Genomic DNA, 25,585 nt, shown 5'->3' with positions numbered 1-25,585 from the left:
TGTTGTGCAGTGGCCTTGGTTAGAGACACTTTTTAACTGGCAGCCTTACCATAAATATTAGCTTTGTTAAGCTCATGACAGTTTTTCTTGAGACTGGGTCAGTGATTTGGCCTTTTTTATGCCACTGTGTTGTGTATGTTTTTTTTTTTTTCTTTTAAAGTAACTACCCGGTTAAGTGATCATCTATCCCTATCAATGTGCTACAGCTTGCAACCACTTCACCATTTTCCTTATACAGTTTTTCCTTGTTCGGTGTATGCCAAAGGGAGCTTCTGCACTTTCAGCTAATTTATCAATTATCAATTACCCGTAGCAAAAGCTTTGCTGACCACTGCACATTTTAGGAATGACAAGAAAGGAAACAGTAAGTAGTGAGAACCGAAGGTGCACTGGGCAGCAGAGTGCTGATGTGGCTACTTTAGTTTGATGCACTGTGTCCATCACAAATGGTGCATGTTAGCAACATCACAACAACACTGCAGTAAGAACAGGAAGTGGATGGACCGTTAACTCAGTTAAAGATAAGCCTGTACTTATCTCCGAAAAAAGATCTTCAGAGAATGCCGTATGGATGCAGGTGCAGTGGCTGACGTGGACAAAGATTTCATGATGCACAGCGATTCGCTCAGTCTTAGCATTAGCACTGGGAAGGGTCACATTTTTCTTCTGCCTGGAGAATATCTGTTAATGTCTGTAGTTTGGTTTTTACATTGTCAATGCAAGGATTGGTAGGGGAGAGATTTAAAATTGCAGAAGTTGAGCATATACACTTCTGCAACTTTGGTGGCAGTGTAGCACAGCGGTCAGGAGCAGAGCTTGTGACCAAGAGGTTGCCAGTTCGATTCCCTGCTGAGGCACTGCTGCTATACCCTTGGGCAAGGTACTTAACCCACAATTGCCTCAGTAAAGATCTACCTGTATAAATGGATAACATATAAAAAATTGTAACATGTAAATCAGTCTGGATAAGAGTGTCTCCTAAAAGACAGTAATGTAATGTAATCTCCTCCAACTGGTAATCGTGGTGCAGTCTCACACCATACAGTGGCACTCTTCTGATAAAAGGAGCATTGCCTTGCACCATTCAGATAAACCCTTTCTGGGCTGAAACTCCGGTACACTCATTATCAGTCCAGGACCCAGAAGGGAAATCTGAAACGGCCTGTCCGACATTCTCAGATTTACTCGAGGGGGTCTCTTCTTCTTCAAGAGAGAAGCGAAAACGAGAAGTGTTCTCAGTGGGGTTCAACCCGAGCCTTAAATCTGAAAATGAAAGGAGGTGACCAAGTGGTCATGTTCCCACTGTGAGAGCTTCAACCTTCTCACGGCTAATCAATTGACCTCGCTGGCCTTGCATTGAAGGGGAAGAACAACAAGACCACCTGTCTATGAGCTACACAAACACAGTTAATCACAACTAAATCACAGGCCAGAAAATTAATACTAGATCACAACAGTTACAGTTATGAAATTATGACTGTAACTGCACATTTGAAGGTTGAACACTCAGTGTGGGTTCAGATGGCAGTTTGTGGCAAGGCCTCCAATTCTCAACTTTCCATTCTGCTGACTGGTAAGACCACCCAGTGATGTCCATGTGGGCTCAAACAGAGCAACACTGCTAGGAGTTTTGCAGGTTCTCCAAACAGCATTCTCCAAGAAGTCATTCAGAAGGCAGCGTTAGATAAACACCTTCAACATACACTACATTTCATTTAGCTGATGCGCTTATCCAGAGTAACTTCCAGCTCAAAAGAATAGAAGTGTATCCATTCAAGTTGGATGAGAATCAGTGTCAGACCAGGCTAACAACACTCCCAGACCAGTGAGTGTGAGCATAACACTATTCAAGCCCGACCAAAAGTAGGGCTTGACAACCTGACTGGACAAGGGAAGCCAAGTACACTACCATACATCTGTCACTAGATCACAGAATCCAAAACACATCGTGATACTACATATAAAATAAACATCAAGTAATACAAGTAGCAGGTGTTAGGGGGTGTTAGGTGGACCCGAGCTGATATTTTGGCACACCAGCCAAAGCGTCAATGCAATGAAACCTGGCATGAAACTGCAATAGAAGGGGGCACTCCTGACAGACTTTACTGTTGCTGGCCTCTTGCGCAACTACTGTCAAAATGTTGTTCATGTAGTTTGGTGACATGGGTGGCGGTGTAGCATAGTGGTTAAGGAGCAGGACTCGTAACCGAAAGGTTGCCCGCTAGGACACTGCTGCTGTACCCTTGGGGTAAATATCCAGCTGTATAAATGGATAACATTGTAAAGAACTGTAACCTATGCCAAATGAATAAATGTAAGTGTTTAGTACACCGTGCATTAGGACGTACTGGGAGATATTTGTAAGAACTTCAAGGAGCAAAAGCCTGCTCAGCACACAGTTGCTGTGCGCTGGATGAGGTACCGCAGCAGTTGCGATCAGGCCAGTGTGTGCAGAAAAGACTTCCCTATCTTCAGGAAGATGAATGTGCAAGCGCTTGCATGCGACTGGTGAGTTCACTGGAAGGGTTGGAGAAGTAGTCGCAGATTCTGCCGCTGATAAGAGCCGATTTCGGAGGGAGGGAAGGGATGTGACAGAGTGAGCACACTCTCTGAACCCGTACCATGACTCCAGGCCACCGCCATCACACGGAAACACCACCTCGGAACATGCACATTTCAAACTGAATCCTTCAATGCAGTTGTATTCATCAAATCAACTGTCAGGCTTACCCAACTTTTCCTCTGGCCTACTTTCGATTAAGAGGTGGAGCAGTTCACTTAATAATTTTTCATGCAAAAGGTAACATGGGAACCAAAAGTACTAATTCCAAATGCTTTGCAGAAATAAAACGAAAGGTGTTTTGATATGAGCATCTGTTTTATACTTCCTCAAACTTAAAAGTTAAGTGGATTATAGTAAATATGCAGTTATGTTACACTTCCCCAAGAGACACTGATGTACTTGATATGTAAACTTACAGCTATCTCTGTTAATTAACTTGGAGGATATTAACCATATATGCTAAAAAGTGCACTCAGCATCTTACCTCTCAGCTGAAAGCTTTGAAAAGATAAAAAAAAAAAGACTACCACAAAAGAACATTTCAGCAAATCAAACAACAATGCTGACTCTATACTGTTAAAAGCACTCACATTCTTAAGCCAAAATAATAAAAATGATAACTACTTTAGTATATCTCACAAGCACCAGAAAGGTAATAACAAGGTAGTTCAGGGTCCAGGGTCACACCATGGGAACTCAAATCAGCATGTAGGGTCAAAGAGCCCTTAATTCAAATCCAGCTGCCCAATCAGAGCTACTTCATGGTGAAATCTCCATCTAGTCCCTGCCCATGATGTGGCACAAACACTAATCCAAAGACGGGGACGGCTGAGGAACAAGTGCATCATGGGAGTTCCAGAGGAGGCAAAGAAGAAACGCAGGCCCTCCCTGTCATCACTCACCTCGTGTTTGAGCTCTGATATCTGGTCCTTCAACTCACGGATGTACTGGCTGGAGTCAGAGCTGTTCAGATGACCCTGGACCTTCCCCTCTTCTTTCTATGAGAGGAGAACACAACCAACACACGTCAGAGACCACACTCTCTCTCCTATCAACTGACAGAGGAGATCCCAGCATGCCCTGGGGTTGCACCCACAGAGGAACAATGATTTGTGCCAAGCAATGATGTTAGTTTCAAAGAAAGCATCAGAAAAGTGACACAAGTACCTAGTTTTCTAATGGTCCCAGTTAACGTCAGGGTTAGAATACGGCATGTCCACACACATCCAAGCTGTCTTTCATGGTCACATTTCATGGGACCTTTTACCCTTTGATAACCCTTTGAGGTGTCCTTAGCCTTAAAATGCCCATTGAAAACAGGTATGTCAGAAGTCAGAACATGGGGACTGAACCATTTTCAAATACAATTGCAACTACATTATCCTAGCACAGTCTCATCCAGAGTGATTTACACGCTATGTATTCCATCCATTTATACAGATGAATATTTACTGAGGCAGTCTGGGCTCTCTATTTTGCCCTGCTGGTAAAACAGCAGCTACACACAGACAAACGCACATACACACACTGACAAATAATAAACTGAGGTTTCCTGAGGATTGTCTTGGACGTTAGATTCCACTTTTTCAACCAGGATCTCCTGAGTTCTTCCAGCTTTTGTCAGAAAAGATGCATCTCACAGCCCGAGTAAAAAAATATCTTAACTCCTGTGAGCAAAAGAGAAGCCAGTGTGAGCACAGCAGTAGCTTTGTTCAATGTGTGCCAGTAGTGTGATGCCTCTATAACCCGCTGGGTTCGCTGGCAGGCCAGATCTCAAAGCGAAACTCACTTGCCAAACTAAACACCTCAGGTGGGCGGGTGGCTGGTTGGGCGGAGGTTTGCTGCAACACCGCTGTGGTCACATGGGGCGCAGACGCAAACCCAACCCAGCCCCCTATCGGTAGCTGGTGCCGTAACAGAAGTGTAGCAGCAGCACGGGAAATGGGAGAAAAGGGGAAGGAGAGATAAGGATCTGCCTGGTGACCCCGCCTGCAGTCCGCTCGGCCCCTCTGGTCAGAGCTTCCCTGGCCGTGTGCTGACTCATGATAGCCTACTGACAATGAGGACCCGAACAAGTGGCATTCTTCTCAGAATGGGTGTTTTTTCGCTGAGGTTTTCCCCCCCCCACGCGATAAGGGAGAGGCCGTTAGCCGACTTCCTACGCTCAGCTGCGTGAATCAACGGGTGCCAAGCCAGGGGTGTCAAGAGCTGCTAACTAATGGCTTCCTTGCCCGCCCGCTGTCCCCCAGCAGCAACGCAGCAGTGAACTCACAGCTTCACTGTTCCTGCCCGTTACCCTGGCGACGATTCGCACCGCAAGAACTTTCACCCATAGGAATGTCAGTCAGAGAATCTGCCAATCATTGGTCCTTCATATGTGCATTTTGTTAATGTATTTTTTTCTTCCACAAAATATTAGCTGACACTGTTGATGTGTTTTGGAAAGGCTTTTACAAGCTTTTCGATGGTTCTTACAGTCATTGACGTGTGCCTGTACAAGTTATTTTTTTCTGTTAACACTGCATTCCGTTTTTAACCCTATATAACAACATATGTACAGGAGCAAGAATTAAAAGTTTTTAAGGTTTCACAAAAAAAGTGATGGATTAAAATTCACAAAGTGCTTAAACTGAATCAAAAATAACCTCTCAACTCACACAACTTTGTACACGGGATGCTCTGAGAAGGTTTCCTCACAGCTGCAAGCCACTGATCTATCCTAAGATCCTCATTTCCACTGAGGTGGAATGAGTCAGCCAGAGGGACACTGTCAAACCAGGAGAAAAAAAAAAAAAAAGAGAAAGTTTTGGCAATATTCTCAGAGAGAACGCAGTCAGACACAGTCTGAGAACGCAGTCAGACACAGTCTGAGAACGCAGTCCTTTAAACTCTAACAAATGAGCAGAGACAACAGGAAGCGTGAACTCTTGACAGATTTCCTCCATGTGATGAGAGGATAGTTCACTTGTCACAGCAAAAAAAAAAAAAAAAATCAACAAAACTTTGTTTATTAGCAATCAGATTTTGGTCTGTGCATCATAAGGTCAATAATCACCTGGGAAACAAAATATAAAAGACCTGTTACGCAGCACAAGTTGCTGAGTGATTTTGTTGCATTTCCTTGATAACAACACAACTAGATGGAGCAAGGTTTCCAGTGAATAGAAGCTGAGGTTTCGGCTGGTCTTGCTAATTGTGTTGCTGCCACCATGGCACTCCCCTGTCCTTGGGGGTGACCAATTGCAAGTAACATTTTAGCCAAACTAGTTCTTTTGCTTTAAACGTCTAGTGTGCATCGTTTTAACTGGCATTACGAATAGCTTTTTTGTATTGTTTTAATAATGACGTTATAACAGAAGACGGTACATTAACGAACAATACAAACCATCCATGTTGCTCTTCGTTCTTCGTAAAATTGAGTCTTACTGAGACAGGAAGTGGTTTCTCTATTTGTACTGAAGTCAACCAAAGTTGTGGTCTTATCACAGGTCATGCAGAAGGCAGCTTTCTCAAACCTGCAAATGTGTAGGCTGCAGATCAATAATTCAAACTTTGAATTCAGCTGGTCTTTCTTACATGTCTGCTAATACATGCACATACCCCGTGGGTGGAGCAAGAGGGAAAAAATTAGTAAGACTAAGTTTGGATTTAAGGTGGCTATTGCGATGAGCAAGCATGAGCCTTGATTAACCTGCAAATCTCTTAGTACTTAATCAGCTTCCAAGGATCTTCTCATAGTTCATTTTTTTTTTTTTACAAGAACATTGTCTTCATTTCATTCATCACTGTTAACATACAAAGAACATGGCTGTAAGACTGCTTAGAGGCCGATCTACCATGCTGACCAAATCTGCACAGGCAGGTATTCATTGATGCGACTTGGAGAAGCAGAATCCATGAAAAACTTTGGAGGGTCCCGTTCCAGTACGCTTAAGCCACCTGATTCTCTTAGGTATCAGAGAAGAAAAATGCAAATGCGCTTCGCTGCCCTCCGGAACTTTAATTCTCAAATCTGTGGTGTGACAGAGGTAGAGATTTCCTCTGATAATGAGTCCCCTACCATCTCTGCGCAAAGTGTGAAAGCGTGTGGTCGAAGTGTGCTCCAATCGCACCAGATGACTCATTCAGCACCGTACAGACGAGTCAAGAAAAAATCTTGACATCAGTCTTGGCATCAGTTCAGCGTTTTGCAGTCCCACCAAGCAAGCAGAACGAGTGGCATACTTGGGCGAGGTGGAGAGGGGGTGTCATACAGACTTTCAGCACAGTACGCTCTTTACAAGAAGTCTACAGCACAAAAGCGGGAGGCTTAGGGGCTGCTACCGGTGCAGTGAGAACGGCACAGCAGCGGTCTCGAGCCGAGCCGTTGTAGCTGCCCTGGCTGTTCCGGAGACTCTGTGACAGCACTTCTGTGGCCATTAATAGATGTGAAGCAACCAGCTTCCTTTCACAGAGCTACAGAAGGCTGCTCGCACTGTGAAGTCACATATGGAGACAGCTAGCTAGTTTTCAGCATGTCTAAATATAAAGTTCAAACGCTGCAAATTTTTTTTTTTTTTTTTTTTGGTGCTCTGATTACTAGCTGCGCTTTTTTGACTGAACACTCCTTGTTTCTACCTTGCTTTTCCAGTCCAATTTAACAGATTTTTTTCTTGTCATATGTGAATGACACAGTGATCAAAATGAGCGTATGCATTTCTGGGGTTAAGGATATACTTCATAAAAGCACCAATCTGCTGTAATCTCAGCTACAAATGTCACTTCTACGTCCTTCGTGCCGTTGTGTTTAATGGCTACTGAACAGCTTAAAAATTAAAACAGATGAGCCAGTTCCAAACATATGGCATGCTCTCACTGGTCACATTCATGTATTGGGTCCACACCCATTCAGCCATTCAGAATGATCATCTGCGTTTTTGTTGAATGCCTATAAGTATGCAGTTACTACTTCCAGATAGCTGCCAGCGGCATCGGAGGTCAAGCTCCTCTCAGCCCCACTTACATCAGTCTGTCCGGAAGCTGGCTTTAAAACTACAGAAACACGGAAACTGGAAGAGACTAAATGATGACACTACATCACTAGAATCATTATCTTCTAACATGTTTTGTTTTCTTTTGCTGCTGTGTACAATGCCAGCTAATTTCAGTCAGACAGCTAAGTTGGCACCAGGGAAATCTTACACACGCTTGGCAGTCAGGTGTAGCTCCACAATAAGAGGCTGATCTGAAATGAGTTTCACTTTGCTCATTTGAGGAAATCAGACATTCAGAGTAAGGTAATTAGCTACATCTCTGTACAGCATAAAACTGTGCTGTGTGTCTCCACCTGCATCAGCACACACACACACACACATAGACACACACACACATAGACACACACACACATAGACACAGACACAGACACAGACACACACAGACACAGACACAGACACACACACACAGACACACACACACAGACACACAGACACAGACACAGACACAGACACAGACACAGACACAGACACAGACACAGACACAGACACAGACACACACACACAGACACACAGACACAGACACACACACACACAGAGCAGCTAAGTCATCTCCTCCCCTGCATGCCGCTCATTCACCAGCTCTTTGCTTTCTACTGCTGTTTGCAAAATAATGCATATCTACTGCAAGCTAAATGGCTGTTTTAAACTATTTTCCGGCATCTTTACATGCTAGTATAGTTTGTTGCAGCTAAAACGAGTTTAAGACATATCTGCTTACGTCTGCAATGTTTCCTTATTTTATATTTTGTACAACATAATATGTTGCAGCAGAAAGTGAGCCAGCAGGGTGACTTCTGTATGTTCACTTGCCAGTGAATTGTATTGAGACAGAGGTCTATGGCACATGCTGTCAGTATACGCTTAAAGCTATACGTGTGCTATGACACAAACCTCACCGCTGCCGGGCGTAGACGGCTCACTGTAGCCCTAACCTAAATCAGTTTCCAATTTTACCTTGTTACACCCACCTGAGGGAAATGTTGTAATGCATATTAATACCAACATGCAACAGTTTGTTGCATTCAAATATTGCGTGTACACTACCAGAGGTCTCTGGAGTTTTGTGTAATCTGTAGCTTGACACTCCTCGCCACATTTACATAAATCTGTTTTGGAGATAATGGATATTTCTGTCTCAGAAGGTTATACCCACTGGTTTAATCATAATACCAAACAACTGGAACTGCAGATGCTGAGAGCAAAAAAAGCAAGTAATAGCTTCCAAATTTACACGACAGCCCGTTTAAACCTGGGTGTGACTGTATATTTATTCTGCATTTTTGCAAATCAAAGTACATTCTATAGAAGGCACACAGTTCAGATATCCTCTTGTAAATACTGGAACGAGTAGTTCTGAGAAAAGAAAGCACGCAGGGTGAAGATATCAGAGATAACACTCCCCTCCTGTATTCAGTTATAAAAACTGACAAGTAGAACACAGATCTACAGCTTCACTTTCCTGTCGTGTGTTTTTTTCACTCACCATATAAGGCAGCATCAATAAGATATATAAAGCAGCTGACGTTACAGCTGTTTAATCGGAAAATCAGTTATGTTTCACTGCCAAAATTCATTTTCTAAAAGCCGGAGGAGTTCGTCTGAATTAGCAGACTTCCCAGAAGACAACGCTGTGACATCGGCATTGCTCGTCATCACAACTATTATCACAGAGGCTAGCAGTATCTCCCGATTGCCAACATCACAGCAGTTGAAGAACCTTATTCAAAGGGCCATAATCTTGGCTGGACCCATTCTGCCCTGCCCCACCCCCCAATTTTGCGGGGTTTTAACCCTGGCTGAGAAGGCCTACTGCTACTGCTGCTGCTTTGATATCCCACTACCAACACCAATGTCCCACTGAGTTGCATCTGCATACAGGCAGATATCACTACACACCCCAATGCTGTTGATTGCTAGCGTCCAGAGCTCTGTATTTGGTGCTCCTGTGTAGCTGAGTGGGTGAAGGCAAGCTCATCTTCATGGCCTGGGTTCGATACTGGCCATGTTATCAGCTGACCAGCCCAGAGCTGTGTCACAGGCTTGTGTTCTGGCAGGGACAGCGGTGGGTGTGTTAGCAGGCGCTGCTCATCTCGGCACTTACAGACACTCTGCAGTTAATCACATGACCACCCGTTGCTCAGATGATGTCAGTGAACTAGCACCTGTCCTAAAAGGGGTGTCTGCTGCAGTGCAGCGCCCTGCGAGATGCATGGTGTGAAAAACAGCTGTTGGCTGCATGTGAGTGAATCAGAGGATTGCACTTATCTCACCACTGCACTCCTGCAAGAGAGCAGCGGTTGCCATGGTGAAAACAAGTCCAGTATTTGTTTGGTAATTCCAAAACATGGTTGACTGAAAATGAAAAAAAAAAAAAACATTGGTGCTCTAGAGAGTATAGTAATATTAAATTCTGAGCAAAGTATGTCTTTGTGAGTGTAACTGAAACCCAGTGCCTTGCGTGATCAGCGGCCAGGGGCAACGCCGCTTATGATTCACTCCGGCACCACTGTATACCCTTCCCAGAATTCACTGCACACACTTCCCAGCATGCTCTGCCCCACGCACCTTCTCACATTAGGGAACTTGCTCTCTTTGGAGAAAGTTGCACTTCCTATGGTCACAGACAGATGGTGCCTGGTCATAGCAACAGATTACAAACATCGTCCTTTATCTTGGACAGAATCTACAAAATCTAGAAGGCGGCGGCAAAGATGCCGGGTTGCACAAGACAGTTGCACAAAAATCTTCAATCACGTGATTCCATACACGTGAGAGCAGAGGTTTGTGAGGTAAGAAGTATAATGGTGTTGAAGTTGCGCAGGAACCATGTGTGTGTGGGAACTGTATGTGCCTGGGAACTGTATGTGCGTGGAGACTGGAGAATACACTGGAGGTGTATGGGATTGGAGGATTGTGGGACTGGAGGACTGTGGGAACTGGAGGATTGTGGGAACTGGAGGATTGTGGGACCACAGGTGTGTGGGGAGGGTAGGGCTGTAACCACAGTACCTGGAATTCCAGTTCTGCGATGTGCTGCTGGAGTTCCGCCATGGCGGCGATGTTGTCGGCCTCACGGAGACGCACCGCCATCACCTCCTCTTTGTTCTGCAGGCAGAGAGACACAGACTGTCAGCCTCTGAGCTCTTGCACCAGCCTGCAGACTGGAGGCCCCTGGGCAGGACTGTCGAACCTCAGGTCATTGACCCCACAAACCAGGAGCCATGCAAACTGCATTTAATCTCCATGCCCACTGTGAGAGACATCCTACAGATTAAACTAACCATAAAAAAAAAACAAGCCCCTGCTCTGTACACCTTACTACATAAAAAGGAAACTGCAACCCAGGAAGCTTATGTACTTCCAAATCACTTCAGGGAGGAAGCTGCTGTACTAAGTGCACATTTTTTTTTAACCTTGTGGTTAAAAAAAGTGTTATTTTCATTTTGGTGTCTTATTTTGCATGAGAAAAAATGTAATGCATTTATTGATTTATCCAAAGCAATATTTTTCATGTTTGGCTCAATACAGGACGCCAAAGGTTCTTTTTAAATATGTGCGTTAAACTGGAAGTCACATTCTTGCGTAATCCTTTTTTCAGAAGAGAGAGAGAAGAAATGCCGGACAGTTAAACAGCATGGCCAGGACCTTTAGCATGGAGATATTATCTATCAGATGGTGAAAAGCAGAAGAAACTGGTTCCTTATTATATTTCTGTAGGTTTTAGGGTAAACTGATAACAATCAGCAGCTGCAGTCGAGTTTTAGTTGAAGTAACTGCCATCACTGTGTGTGAAAGGAATTAACTGGTGTCGAGGATTTGTGAAAAGCGTGGCACTTCCTATCCACAGCTGGGATGGGAGATGGAGAGATGCTGATGGGTTGGGGACACTGGGATGGGAGAGGTGGGGTCGAGAGGTCAGGGTGGGGGGGCTGGGAGAGCAGGGATGAGGACACACCCAGGCCTTGCCGTGACATCTGTGCGACTTCTGCATTACGGTGAATTAGTCAGTCAAGCTGGGACAGGGTAAGGTTCTTTAGCGGGGCCTGAAGGAGGGGAATACACCAACGCCCTGCAGTGGGAGAGGTCAAGCTGCAGCCTGCAGGTCACGGGCTGTGAAAAGGGGACCGATTTCATTTCACCACAGATCTCCCCCCCGGCAGGCACTGGGGCTGGCCGGAGCAAACGGAGCTGAAGGGCTGAAAGTGGAGGACGTGAATAAGGGAGACGACCCCGGTATGCGTTTTCCGGGAGCGATCCTGCCCCCCCACCCCCAGCCCCGCACCACACCTTGCACTCGATCTCGGCCAGCTTGCGCTTGGTCTCCTGCAGCTGCACCAGCAGGCCCTTGTTCTGCGCGGTCAGCAGCTGCACACGCTCCTGCAGGCTCCGCCCCTCCTGCTCCGCCCTTCGCAGCTGGTTCCCTTGGACCTGGTTCTGGGGGGGCAAACAAATAATGGAGAGCAGGGATGAGAAGAGGACCCGCAGTGTCCTGTGTCCTGCAGGGGGACAGCAGGCTCTCAGAGCTCAGCGCTTGACTATGGCGTGACTGTAATCTGCGCACGGTCAGAGACAGCGGTGTTGCAACACCTCCACAGATTCATATCCAGCTCAGCCCTGCATCTTTCAAACCCAAGCCTCTGAGTTGCACAAATACTGCATCTGCGCACAGCAATCTGACCGAACGTGACCAGAGTCGTCCCTACATGAAAACCCAAAATGCCTCCACCGGTCAGTGCATCATCCTGACCTCCTGTGAATTTGTGTGAAGTAATCGGTTTTCTCCCCCTCAGACCCCTGCATGCCTGCTGTAGCATTAGGGGCCTGCTACTGAGCAGAGCTCCACTCAGAGCGTTCTGATTCAGGCAAAAGCTTTTCCTCCAGCAGACCTCTACTGCCCTCTGCTGTTCGTTCTGCCAAAATGAACTTCAATTAGTTCCCATTCTGCAGTAGCACAGGACTGAAAGCATAGCTCTGTCACCCTTAGTTAGCAACTCTGAAAGGAAATCCAGCTGATCTTCCTCCCCAGGGCAATCACTCATCCATTTTTCATTCATAGCTTCTTCCAGCTGCCTTGATCACAGACCAACAAACACTGGGTCACCAGCAGGTGGCAGCAGAGGTATTAACTCTTGGAAACCACATGCATTTGGCAATAGTGTAGGCCCAGATCAGTGTGATGGCCTGCACTGACCTGAGGTCAGTCTTTGGGTGGCAGTATGTGTGAGGCGTGTTGCGGACAGCGGGCCGGTGTCTGACCTGAGTCTCCAGCTCCAGCAGCCTTTGCCGGGTCTCTTTGAGCACCACCTGGGCCTCGGCCTCCCGCAGCCTGGCGCTCATCAGCTCATCCTGCAGCTCGTTCACAGCGTTCTTCCTGGGGCTGTCCTTCCAGCGGCCCGCCGTCCGAGCCAGGTGGCTCTGCAAGGGTCAGACGCACGCAAACACACACACGCACAGACACACACACACGCACGCAAACACACACACGCACGCAAACACACATGCACACACGCACAGACACGCACAGACACATGCACACACACACAGACACGCACAGACACAAACAAGCAAACACGCAAACACACACACACGTGTAAAAACAAATACACACAAGCACACGTATAGACACAGAGACATACAAACACAGAGTTAGACTTAGCCATACAAGGTTGCAGTTATTTTCTACTGATGCACTGAAACCTGGAAGTAGCATTAAATAAGCAGTGATCTTTTAACTGCAGAATCCACAGAAATACACCAGTGAGAGATGTGAGTTCAGTGTGTCAGTCCCCAGATGGGTCAGGACTACAGTGTAATGGAGCCCCGATCATGAGACAGCTGAGCCACAATGAAGCCTACACTCCAACAAGGGATTAGGGAGCCAGCATTCAGAAACACACACATGAATACACACATAAACACGCACGCGCGCACACGCACACACGCACACACGCAGAAAGGAGCTCACCTGCCAGTGCTCCTCCAGGTCTCGCACTTTTTGGTGCAGCTCCTTGAGTCCAGTGAGAGCCTCCGCCTCTCGAATCTTCACTGCAATCAGCTCCTCCTGCAGGCGAACCACGTTGGTCTCCTCTGGCAGGGCCGTGTTCCTCTGAAACACACACGCACAGCCAGCTGTAGCCTTAGCAACAGGCCTCACGAGAACCAGCAGAGGGAGGGGGGTTCGAGAGGGAGGAGTCAGTGGAGAGAGGGAGGAGTCAGTGAACACAGGGAAAAGAGAGGGAGGCGTCGGTGGAAAGAGAGTGGAGTCAGTAGATAGAGGGAGGAGTCAACCGAGAGAGGGAGGCATCAGCAGAACGAGGGCGGAGAGAGTCAGGGAGGTACTGAGAGGGAGAGGAGAGTGAGGGTGAAAAAGGATAGGAAGGTAGAGACAGGAAGGGGTGAGGGCCGCACCTTCTCCATCTCCAGGACCTTGTCCTGCATCTCCTTGAGGGCGCACTGTGACTCGGCCTCCTTCAGCCGCGCCTGCACCAGCTCCCTCTCCAGCTGCAGGATGAAGTCCTCCGTGTAGCGTGGGTTCCCCTTGGTCTGCGGAAAAGGCAGAATCACACTCACCGCACTGTGGGAGCTACCCTGTGCATCAGACGCTTCCTCGCTGCTACGCTACCTGCCAGGGCCATCTGTAACACCGAAAAATACTGAAGCAAAATGAACAACAGAGCTCAAAAATAAAAATAGTTAGCCTAAAAAAGTGTTTAATAAAAAAACGGAAAATAAATCAGTACACCACACTCCACAGATCTGAAGGAAGTGCTCATAAACATGAACATTAAAAATGTGTAGCACACTGAGCACAGCTTATAAAATAGCTGAACTGAAATCCTTCCATTTGGGCATTTCTTGTGAAAGCTATATCTCTAACCCTGGTCCTGGGATGGATCAATTATCCTGCTAAATGAATGCTAGTGAATATCTACTGGTACTCCACATTTCCCAGAAAGCACTTGGCCACCTACATTAACTCAGAATGACAATGGATCTGATTATGTCATTGAGGATCCAATTACAACAACCAGAAACCTCTATGGTACATCAGGGTTACTGACCCCTACAGCACAGCTCAATGTCTCTATCCTAACCTCACCCCATTCAACACCTTACAAATGTCTGCGGGTTTCAACACTGTTCCGGGAATTTTTCACACATTTAAAAGAGCTAATACACAGAAAAGTGCTTTATATTAACCTTTTTTTCCACCTACCTCAATGCTGAACAATGTTCCCCATTGAAACTGTTTGGCTGGATGCTTGGACCCTTAATACTTCTAACCTACAAAGCATTATCACCGCCTGCTGTGAGTCAACTAATCTCGAACACCTTCAACAAAGCCATCGCTAAACCTGCGCCTACATGAATGTTTAATGAAGCTCCATTGCAGAGACTATAAAATGACATTATGTAAAGCGCTGCATTATACAAGCCGGGCGACATGTTATCCTTTGATGTCGGCCAACTGAAACAGCTCATTAATAGTTAAAAGCCAATTTCAGATGTTCGGCAAATGCGCTCGAGCCTTGGAATGCCCCGGCGGCTTAAAAAGGGGTTCCGATTCGATCCCGCACCCACAGGAGTCAACCGGACGAGCAGTTAATTATTCAGAGCGTCGAGAGAGAGAGTCGAGAGAGTAGGCCTCAAAACATGAGAACAGCTCCACACCTGGCAGAATGTAGCAGGCTGAGTACAGAGAAATACGTGCCTGTCTGCCACTCTGGAAACCGACAGTGGCAGTCTGGTCAGGCTGGTGCTGTAATTCTCTCGTTCTCCCTAATGACATTTTTTTAATACTAGATTGATATTCTGTATTGATTTTATTCCAAGAGGCTGTTTTCCTTGCAGAATCGAGACAAAAAGAAAAAGCACAAACTGCAAAACTAATGGAAATAAGATGAAGCTGATGAATACACCAAGCAGTGAGGAAATAACATCATTTATAACAGAAAGATGCGTTTTTCAATCAGGGCCTGTAAAACACAAAGCAAGTGCAATATCGCCTCACATGATTAAAGAGAACACTTAGAGGCCATTTTATAGCAAGCGCTACAATGACACTTTCCACAATCCTCAGAAAACTCTTAACTCGCCATTACCTGCAGTATGGAGCATCTCTGTAGCTACCAATCTTAGTCTGTTCGCTCAATATGGTGCCTGACAACCAGTCCCTTCCTCAAAAACCCATATCCGCTCTGAACATTCACATGTCCACATGAGGCCAGGATTCACTCTGCGTGGTTCAGTGGACAGGGGACCTGACCTTTGACCAGAGGGCTGTGGGTTCAAATCCCTGTGGGGTGACACAGCCCACGCTGAATTTAGCTGCACAGCAACTCGAGTCACAACAGGCAAACCTACCACGAGACACCACACTGCCCCCTGCAAACCTGAGCCAGGATCTGCGACGGTTAGTGTGACCCACCCCTCCCCGCTGGGGCCTGCGGGGTGACTCCGCTGCAGCGCCCCCTGGTGGAGGGCCCCCGCCAGCTCCTTACCGCCTGCGGCTGCTGCCGCTGCTGCAGCTCCCGGATGGTGCTGTGGGCCTGCTCCAGCCGGGCGCTGGCCTCCTCGCTCTGCTGCCTGACCGTGGCCAGCTCCCGCTTTATCAGGTAGTTCTCCTCCGCCTCCTGAGCTCGTGTCACTTGTCCCTTGGGACATAATTACCGGCGGTGAGGACGGACAGACGGACGGGCGGATGGGCAAGGGGGGGGGGGGGGTTCTTTCACGGGCCCGTCGGAATGACCTTTACACTCTGGTTTACAGTGGGTCCGAGTTATGGGGGAGCATGCGGTTTGTTCCACTGTTCATGCACGTCAGGGTTAGCCAGTCCCAGAGCCGGGCCTCCGGTCCTGCTATTTTGAGGGTTATTTTTTTTTTTATTACGGTGAAGAGGATAAGGCCTTACTTCACACGCTTGTTTAATGTCATGTCATATCATTCCAGAACAATTCTGTCCCATTTCAGTTAATAGTGAGGTAACTCTAGGTAATACATGCAAGTTAAGGGGAGTTAGATAGGTGTTTAAGAGGGGTAAGTTAAGGGGACACAGGTGTTTAAGAGGGGTAAGTTAAGGGGAGACAGACAGGTGTAGAGAGGTGAAAGAGGGGTCACAGCAGTGCAGAATCTCTATGGGACCAGAGAATAAGGAGAGCGTGAAGGTATACCTGGATCAATCTATCTGCCAAGGAAGCACTTTCCTATAAAAAAGAGGAAAAAAATCCATACAGAAGCACAAGAGAAAGAGAAAAAAAAACAAGGAATAAATTTAAAAAACCAAAAGGTGACAATACTGATTTTGACAGAAAACTGTGTTCTATTTCCTTCCCCTGGATTCCGGATTGCAGTATCGGTCAATGCGTTTTAACAACAATGACAGCAATATCTATATAATAATTAATATTCAGTTTAAGTACAACGGGTGTTAAATCAATCAACAAGGGAGAAAAGGAACACAGCCGAGAGTGGTGGTGACACAGAAGCAGTCCAGTTTCAGCAAAGCGAACAGTAACCGCGCATACACAGAGACATGTACAGTGAAGCAGTGCTGGGGAGGGTAGCAAAAGAGCGGGAAAAGGCAACGGCTTCAAAGTGAGGCGGAGGTGTGGAAAGCCTGCTGGGATGCTGTGCTGATGCTTCGCTATCCACAGATACGTTCATCTGAGGGACGAGGGAGAGGAATCGTTTCTGCTCAGCGGGCCTTCTAAACACAGCAACGGCAATGCAACGCTATTGGTCACTGCAGACCCCCGCCACCGTGCGATTGGCCACTTGGGTTAAGCTGTGCATCACCCCAGGCAGGACTGCCCTGAGGTATGCGAATTAGCGCTCGTCCTTACTGTACCCGCTGGCTTCACCAGTCAGGACATCAGTACACAGGACTGCAGCCATTGCAGACAGCAAACCGCTGACCCCCCCAGCATGTGGCATGTGGCCCTGCCCCGCACCTCCGCTGAGTGTCCCAATGAGCCGTCCCTCCTGTGCCCCCCTCTGGGGCTTCAGAGACCGACCTCGCCCATTAGAGACGTCAGCCCACACTCAGCCACTAGGTGGAGCTAACAAGCCTGTGTTCCAAACAGGAAAAGACTACCTCTCCTGTCCCATTTTAAAGTACATCACAAACACACAAAGTCTCTGCCTACTGATACAGTCTACCCTTCCAGCTGTGATACAGGAATGCCACATAAACAACCACAACAAAACCCTCCTGCTTCTTAGTACTTCATCTTTGCAAGCTTGGTGAGTAACGGAACGCTCAGAGAAAGCAAATTCAGTTCCCCCCCTCTCTCTGAAGGCCTCTTTGCCCCACAGGCATGCCGGAGTGATTCAGCGGTTAATCGATTGGTGTAATGCGCAGCCCAGTTAGTAGAAGAGACCGATGTGTCTCACACACACACACACACACACACACACACACACACACACACACACACACACACACACACACACACAGGATGGGTTAATGGAGATGGATCTCCGCTCTCCTGGTGCGTGCCCCTGTCCTGGGACTGACCATGAACACCGCTGTGCCCCACGCCCCCCCTCTCGGTACTCACTTTCTCCAGAGTGTCGATCCTCTGCTTCAGCAGCCTGTTCTCGGTCCGCAGCCTCTGCGGGGGAACAGGATCGCACAGAGTCACTCGCTAGCAACTCTTATCTAAAGGCCACAAAGCGTTGTTAATGTCAATGCATATTCATAGGAAAAGTATGGGAATGAACTGACAGGGAAATTAACCCCTGGGAAAGTGTTTGGCTGTGAATACTATGCAAAGACATTTATAACGGGCATCATGTGACGTGTACACGCTAAAGACTTTCCCTGGGTTGGAATGTCTCATAGATCAACATTAGTTTTCTTTTGAGCAAATGAGGCTCAGTGTTGAGGAGGATGGGTGTTGAATGGGTCTCCAGGATGAGAGTGGACATGCATGTGACAAAAAAAATGTCCACAGACAGCAGACTCTTCAAGGACCTGAAACCTCAGCCCAGATTATACTGCAGTACCAAGATAACTGGCACTTCTGGAACTATATTACAACAATGTGTTTCGGAAAGTGCTCAGATACCCCTCTTCGCCTGCTGATCACTCTTCCCACCTTCTATCAGTGAGCTCACCTTGATTTCCACCTGCTCCTCCATCTCCTTTGTTTTGATTGTAGTGTATTCCTTTTCTAGCCTGAAAACATTTCACAGAACAAAAACTCCACTCAATGAACCACCCTATTTACAAGCATAACCAATTTACCATTCTATTTGTAATCCATGACAGCAGACTGTATTAAGATAATCCAACTACATCCAACTACCACTGTCGTTATTTTGTTCATAGCACTATGACTTAGCGATACTTCCTAATAACTGATTTCAAACAGTAGGCTGTATAATGATGGACATGAGAGCTCACTTACTTCTTCATCTTCTTTGCGTTGTACTTGACCTGATAGGCCGCGTGGATCACCTTGTCTGGCCCAGAGTCCAGCTGGTGGGGGACGACCTTCTGAAAGTGCTGGAAAAAGGACAACACGGTCAGCGCGGTTCTGATGGACCCGCAACACCTTTCTGTTATTCTGGACTGCAGCTGGCATTCACGAATAAACATCTGGCTGCCTTCCAGAAAATCACACAGCTCAGATGCACAGTGGCACGGTGCTCACCTAAGCAACAGGGGACCTAAGCACACCAGTCTTGGTTTTACTGGACAAAGGCATCTACTGTTGCTTTATTCACACTTGGCTATCAAGATTAGGCACTTAGGCACTTAACCCAGAACTGCCTCAGTAAATATCCAGCTGTTTAAATGGGTAAAATTGCAACTTGTATAAGTCGCTCTGGATAAGAGCGTCTGCTAAATGACAACAATGTAATGTAATTATCGTTATACGAAACCTATTTGCTACAGGTGCCTTGGTCTCTTATTTCAAAATGCTGCTGCAGCACATAATTAACTGAAGTTAGCTAGATTTCATTTCTAATACGCTGTCAGCCTCTAACAGTAGACGTGCCATTTTTCTAAATGTTTCACTTTGTTTTATTATTATATTCATTTTCCTGCTAGCGGCATACAGGAACACCAATCAGAGTTCACCGTTTGGTGTGTGTGTGTGTGTGTGTGTGTGTGTGTGTGTGTGTGTGTGTGTGTGTGTGTGTCACAGCAAACTTCATGGCAGATCAACCAGGAAGTAGAGTTTGGCTCTAGCTCTGGGGACCAGTGACAGGGCCAGCGACACCTCAGCAATATCAGCTGTACAGCTCTGTGGAGCCACACCGGATGTCTGCAGTCAGTTTCGGATGGCTGTGGAAACATCCTGCTTTTTCACCTGTAACATCCCCTCCATATCCAGCTGAATGAGCTCCGCCTGGTTCATCTGGAGAATGGCCAGTCCCACGCGGAACACAATCTCCAGACCCTGCCAGCCAAGAGGTGCATTACAAATCGCCCTAGTGCTGAGACACAGAATCACTTACAACACAGTACATACGTTCTACCACTAGAGGGCACCGTTAAACTACGTTCACTCTTGCACACACTGTTTCACACAAAAATTTGTTATTATAATCATTCAAAATAACGAACAACGCAAAACAATTAACACTTCAATCAACCCTAATATCCGACGCCTCTAGAGGCATGATGGTTTTCTAAATCAGCTATTAACAGTGCACTGGGCAGACGCCGCTGCTCCTTTCAATACCCTTTGCACCTCTCAGCTTTGTGGAGACTCACCTCACACATGAAGATGTCAAAGATCCTGGTGGCGACAGTGAGAGGGAAGGAGGTGAGGAAGATGGTGAGGAACCAGGAGGAGGCGTACATGGAGGTGTGGAAGCTCTGGGCCTGGAAGTGCACGTGGAGCTCAGGTAGCTGCTCCTGAAGCAGGCGGAGAACAGACAGCGGTGAGGGGGACAGTGGAGATATCAGTGAGGGGGACGGATCAGAACCTCACATTCCAGAGTTCCATCCTTCAGACTCATCTAGGAAATCTTCCATAAGCTGAATTTCTCTCTCTCTCTGTCGGGGATGTGATCGGGTTCAAGAGGAATGGGTGCCGTACCTGGATCATGCACTCAAACTGGTACATGCAAAGTCCCAGCTCCGCCATGCTGGGCTTGAAGAGCTCCCTCAGACGGTAGTCCTGCATCAGCTTCACAAAGACACAGAAGGCCTCCTCCTCGGGCATCTAGGGGAACACACACAAACCACCACATGTGGGCGGGACCGTGAGGCACATGACACCAAACCGGACCAATCAGAGCCAAGTTCAGGACTGAACAGGACCCCAATGGCACTGTTGCGCTTTTGACGTACAACAGTAGGAAGTTAAAAAAAAAAAAAAACAGCTAAGAGTTATGGCATCTCCAGGTGTAAAATCTGTTCAACTTATTCAAGAAAAATAGCTTTAATGTAGGCAGCAAGGTACTTAACCCAGAATTGCCTCAGTAAATATCCAGTTGTATAAATGGGCAACAATAAATAAATGGGTAAAAATTATAACGTATGCAAGTTGCTCTGGATAGGAGTGTCTGCTAAATGAGAATAATGTAATATAATGAAATTATGTTTCATTCACCGTAATCTCAACTGGCAATAACAGGGCGAAAGAGAAGACTAAAGTCAAGAAACCAGCAGCAGACGTCCCGCAAGCCAAACCATCCAGGTGAGGAACAGACCATACATTACCTGCATGAGTAGGAGTCCGACGATAAATGCACTCCCCTGACAGTAACCCACCTCCCGGTCCACCAGCGAGTATGCCTGAAAAGACAGGAAGTGACAGGGGGTCAGCGTGGTCAGGGTGACGTAGCAGGAGAGCCAGAGTCCCATTATGCACTATGCAGCCAAGGGCTTCAGTAGCTGTAGGCTTAGCATAGCTGCTGCATAGCATCTTTTTTAGTCTGGCTGAACTCCCTCTAGCCCAACACAAATATAATGCATCCCCCGTTCCCCCACCCCCAGCACTTCCTATTTCTGCATTTAGCTGCTAAGACTTATCTTTCTGCAGACAGTAAGCTCTTTGCCAGACAAGAGTGCAGGAAGCTGGCAGCTTAGAGAAGTTTAACTTGAACGTTTAACTCGTCTGCGGCTGCTACGACGCCAAGCTGCCACGCTCAATTCATATTCAAAATTTGTTTACTTCATTGATTTCCCCAAAGTCCACTCCAGGCCCCAGAACGGTCGATTCAAGACACGGGGCACTGAAGTGAGACCAGGAAACTCCCTCGACAGTGGCTTTTCTGAGCTCATTAGGACCGGGTACGACACTCTCCCTCTGCACTAAAGCAGGGAATGAAAAAGCTGCAAGCCTCAGAGCCATTCTCTGATGCATTATTCAGACGACGGAGCGTCACCCGAATGGCCTCGCCTCAACCGACCGCCGGGCGCAGACAGCTTAACAAATCCCTCATCATCTGTGTCTGCGCGCCAATTTTTCCCCACAAAGAGCATAAGCCGCACTGACAGCATCTCTGACTGCATTCCTTCTCCTCGGCATTCGTCTGGGCCGTCCATGAGCGTGACGCACATGAATGAATGAAGTCAACGCTCTGTGCATCAACATTCAATTATCAACACTGCACACGCGGCGCAAGCACACGCCTTCGCGAGGGTGTTGCCGCTAGCGACAGGCTTTTGCGTGAATGTAAATGAGGGCGGGGTTAAAGGGCGCAATGAGGAAGTAATTCGACTTTGCTTCCCTATCAGTAAATTCGAAGGAGGAAGCTGTCGGTAAAGCAAACGCTCTGCCCAACAAGCCAATAACGTAGAGTGAGTCGAGCTGTCAACTGAACGTCAACAGCCACTTCACTGAAAGCTGGATTACTCTGGAACCGAGAGGCAATAACGTTTCATCGCAACATTCAGAGCTAATATTGGTTTACAAGATAATTCATCAAACCATATCTGGGACTCAACAGTACTGAACAAAACAAACTCAAACAAAAATTTAATATACCTGCATATGAAAAAGGAAAAAAAAATCTGCTTGATCGGCTCCAACAAATACGGTACTGCTAATACAATTCATATTAATTTGAATTAATATTTAATGAAATGGTGACACAAATGGATGGTTTCTGCAAATGCGGTTTAGCAGAACTCAGCCCGCACAGCTGAGCCTCCTCTCCTGGATCAGGCGTTCCAGGCCTGTGCGACCAATCAGATCAGAGCAGACGCGGACAGGCCCCGCCCGCTCCTCACCTTCATGACGTTGAAGAGCACCTCCTGGCCCAGGCTGTCCTTCTCCTTGAAGAAGTCGTGCTCGGGGTAGGTGCGGGCGATGTCCCTGCGGATCAGCTTCTCGCAGGGCGACGTCATCTTCAGCAGGTCCGAGTACTGGTCCTTGATGGGCATGTTCTGGGCGTTGCAGAGGAGCTGCCATACTATCGCCCGGAAGTGGTGCGGGATCCCTTTCCTGACCAGCTCCTGCACAGAGGAGAAACCCCGAAGAGCGTCAGCCTGAATACCTGCCTAGCAGAGTAGCACAGTGGCAAGGCGCAGGGCTCGTACCCAAAAGGTTGCTGGAAAACCAGGTAAAGTTTCGATTCCCTGCTGGGGCACTGCTGCAGTACCCTTGGGCAAGGTACTTAACCCACAATTGCCTCGGTAAATACCCAGCTGTATAAACGGATTAATGCAAAAACTGTAACCTATATAAATCACTCTGGATAAGAGCATCTGCTAAATGACAGTAATGTAGTGAACATAGAGAGATGACAGCTCCTTTTTGACTAGCTCTTATACTTTATATCCCCCTCCCCATATAATCATCAATCATGGCTCCACCACTCGCCCTAAGACTCATGCCTTCTACTTACCATATTAGGCCTGTCTCCTGCGTTAGCCTAACGTCAACATCATTAATTAAAACAAAGCTGGGCGCCGAGCCCTCCAGGCTAATCCCTCCTGATGGTCCCCCGTTCTGTTTATCTGTGCTAAACTCTCAATGGCCGCTGACAGGATGGCACGGCGCGGGCCTCAAGCTGAGAGCGCTCCAACAGGGTCTCTAACAAGCACAGCAGGAGCACAAATAACCATGGGAGAAATCCGGAGCTTTGATTTGAGGGAAAAGAAAAAAAAAAAAAACGCCTCCCGTTGCTCTCCCCACATGAAAATCTGGCCTTATTTCAATTTCAGACACTTGAAGACAACAGAAAAACCCCCATCGGGTTCTTTTGATTGTGCCTGGAAGCGCAGGGTTTTCCGCGGCGCGGAGCGTACCTGCATCACACAGTTCCAGGGAGCTATATTTAACCTGCTGCAGCGTTTTCCTACCACACGAGCACTGCTGGTACCCCACATTGCCATTTCCTTCAGTACTGGCCCAATGGAAGGATATGAGCTGCCGATATCGGTATGCTGGTAACAGGATTAGTCAGACACGGTGCATCTTTATTGTATCTGAGAAGGCGCACTGCCTGGTAAGGCTTGGAGGATTTGGTGTGTTTGTGTGCTGGACATTTTATACTGGCTGTTTTACTGTGTCCTCCACCCCCCACCTAAACCTGAACAGATCTCTTAATGAAGACCCCTCCCTCAACAGCTGGGAGAAGTCGGCCCCGTCGGTGGTAATCTGATCCCACAATCACACAGCTGTAGCCAAAACTGTCAAAACAGTCATGCTTTACGGTGTTTCCCTGAGTGTGCACACCCACCCACACCCACCCACACACACACACACCCACCCACACACACACACCCACCCACACACACACACCCACACACACACACACACACACACACACCCACCCACACACACACACAGAGCCCCACACACACACACACACACACACACACACACATACACCCATCCACACACACACACAGAGCCCCACACACACACACACACACACACACACACACAGAGCCCCCCCCCCCCCCCCACACACACACACAGAGCCCCACACACACACACACACACACACACACACACACACACACACACACACACAGAGCCCCACACACACACACACACACACACACACAGAGCCCCACACACACACACACACACACACACACACACACACACACGCACGCACACACACCCATCCACACACACACACAGCCCCACACACAGCTCCACACACACACACACACACACACACACACCCACCCACACAGCCCCATACACACACACACACAGCGCCCCACACACACACACACCCACACTCATCGGCTTTCACCCTGCAGTGCAGTACACACACACGCACACGCGTGCGCACACACACACACACACACACACACACACACACACACACACACACACACACGCACGCACGCACGCACACACACACACACACCCACACACACACACACACACACACACAGCCCCATACACACACACACACAGCGCCCCACACACACACACACCCACACTCATCGGCTTTCACCCTGCAGTGCAGTACACACACACGCACACGCGTGCGCGCACACACACACACACACACACACACACACACGCACACACACACACACACACACGAATGCATGAGCGCACAAAGCTGCTGGCATGCTCCATCATTCATACCCAAGAATGTTTCCGCAGCACCAGACTACAAAGAAATGTGACCAGAGAAGTCAGTGAATACCTTGAAATAGGAGATTGTTCTCCTCGGTTGAGACTTTTGTGAAGCATACATATATGGTCCCATTTACGGGGCCTTCTCCAGACTTCGGGAAAATTTATTTCTACAGTGTGACAGGTAATATGTTTTCTCCATGCCCCTTGGATTTCCAGAATTCTCTGAGGAGGGAGAGGGTGGGGTGGAATGTGTTGGGGGGAGATGGGATAGCAGTCACTCCTCCAGCATGTGGCCCAGAATGCACCTCCAGAGACTCATGTGAAACTTTGATCAGGCCACTGAACAGAGGCTGCAGGAGCCACCTCCTGTGGCATCATCGAGTAATGCCAGAGAGGGGTCATGCGAGAGGTGTCAACCAATCGGATCGCAGGTCTGAGGTGTGGCTGATCTGTGAGCTCACTGAGCGGAC

General features: G+C 47.5%; 1 protein-coding gene across 7 annotated transcripts in view; it reads right to left on the bottom strand.

Annotated features, from left to right (window-relative positions):
* Positions 1–25,585, bottom strand: part of evi5a (ecotropic viral integration site 5a) — a 62,581-nt gene that overhangs the window by 7,596 nt on the left and 29,400 nt on the right. For 4 of the 7 annotated variants that reach the window (XM_036553794.1, XM_036553793.1, XM_036553788.1 and 1 more), the window contains exons 4-19: positions 22,796–23,020; positions 21,281–21,355; positions 20,655–20,780; positions 20,327–20,470; positions 19,920–20,009; positions 19,011–19,108; positions 18,718–18,778; positions 18,159–18,212; positions 16,770–16,802; positions 16,101–16,253; positions 14,008–14,142; positions 13,565–13,705; positions 12,856–13,014; positions 11,887–12,033; positions 10,609–10,704; positions 3,469–3,564 (exon numbers count right to left, since the gene is read on the bottom strand). In XM_036553794.1, coding sequence (XP_036409687.1) covers positions 3,469–3,564; positions 10,609–10,704; positions 11,887–12,033; positions 12,856–13,014; positions 13,565–13,705; positions 14,008–14,142; positions 16,101–16,253; positions 16,770–16,802; positions 18,159–18,212; positions 18,718–18,778; positions 19,011–19,108; positions 19,920–20,009; positions 20,327–20,470; positions 20,655–20,780; positions 21,281–21,355; positions 22,796–23,020 — 1,833 coding nt within the window. The remainder of the gene's footprint in view (positions 1–3,468; positions 3,565–10,608; positions 10,705–11,886; positions 12,034–12,855; positions 13,015–13,564; positions 13,706–14,007; positions 14,143–16,100; positions 16,254–16,769; positions 16,803–18,158; positions 18,213–18,717; positions 18,779–19,010; positions 19,109–19,919; positions 20,010–20,326; positions 20,471–20,654; positions 20,781–21,280; positions 21,356–22,795; positions 23,021–25,585) is intronic. The other 3 variants (XM_036553795.1, XM_036553792.1, XM_036553791.1) reach the window with 2 other exon arrangements.

Source organism: Megalops cyprinoides, chromosome 20 (genome assembly GCF_013368585.1).
Source record: "Megalops cyprinoides isolate fMegCyp1 chromosome 20, fMegCyp1.pri, whole genome shotgun sequence".
Taxonomy (NCBI): domain Eukaryota; kingdom Metazoa; phylum Chordata; class Actinopteri; order Elopiformes; family Megalopidae; genus Megalops; species Megalops cyprinoides.
This window is presented reverse-complemented; position numbering and strand designations above follow the sequence as displayed.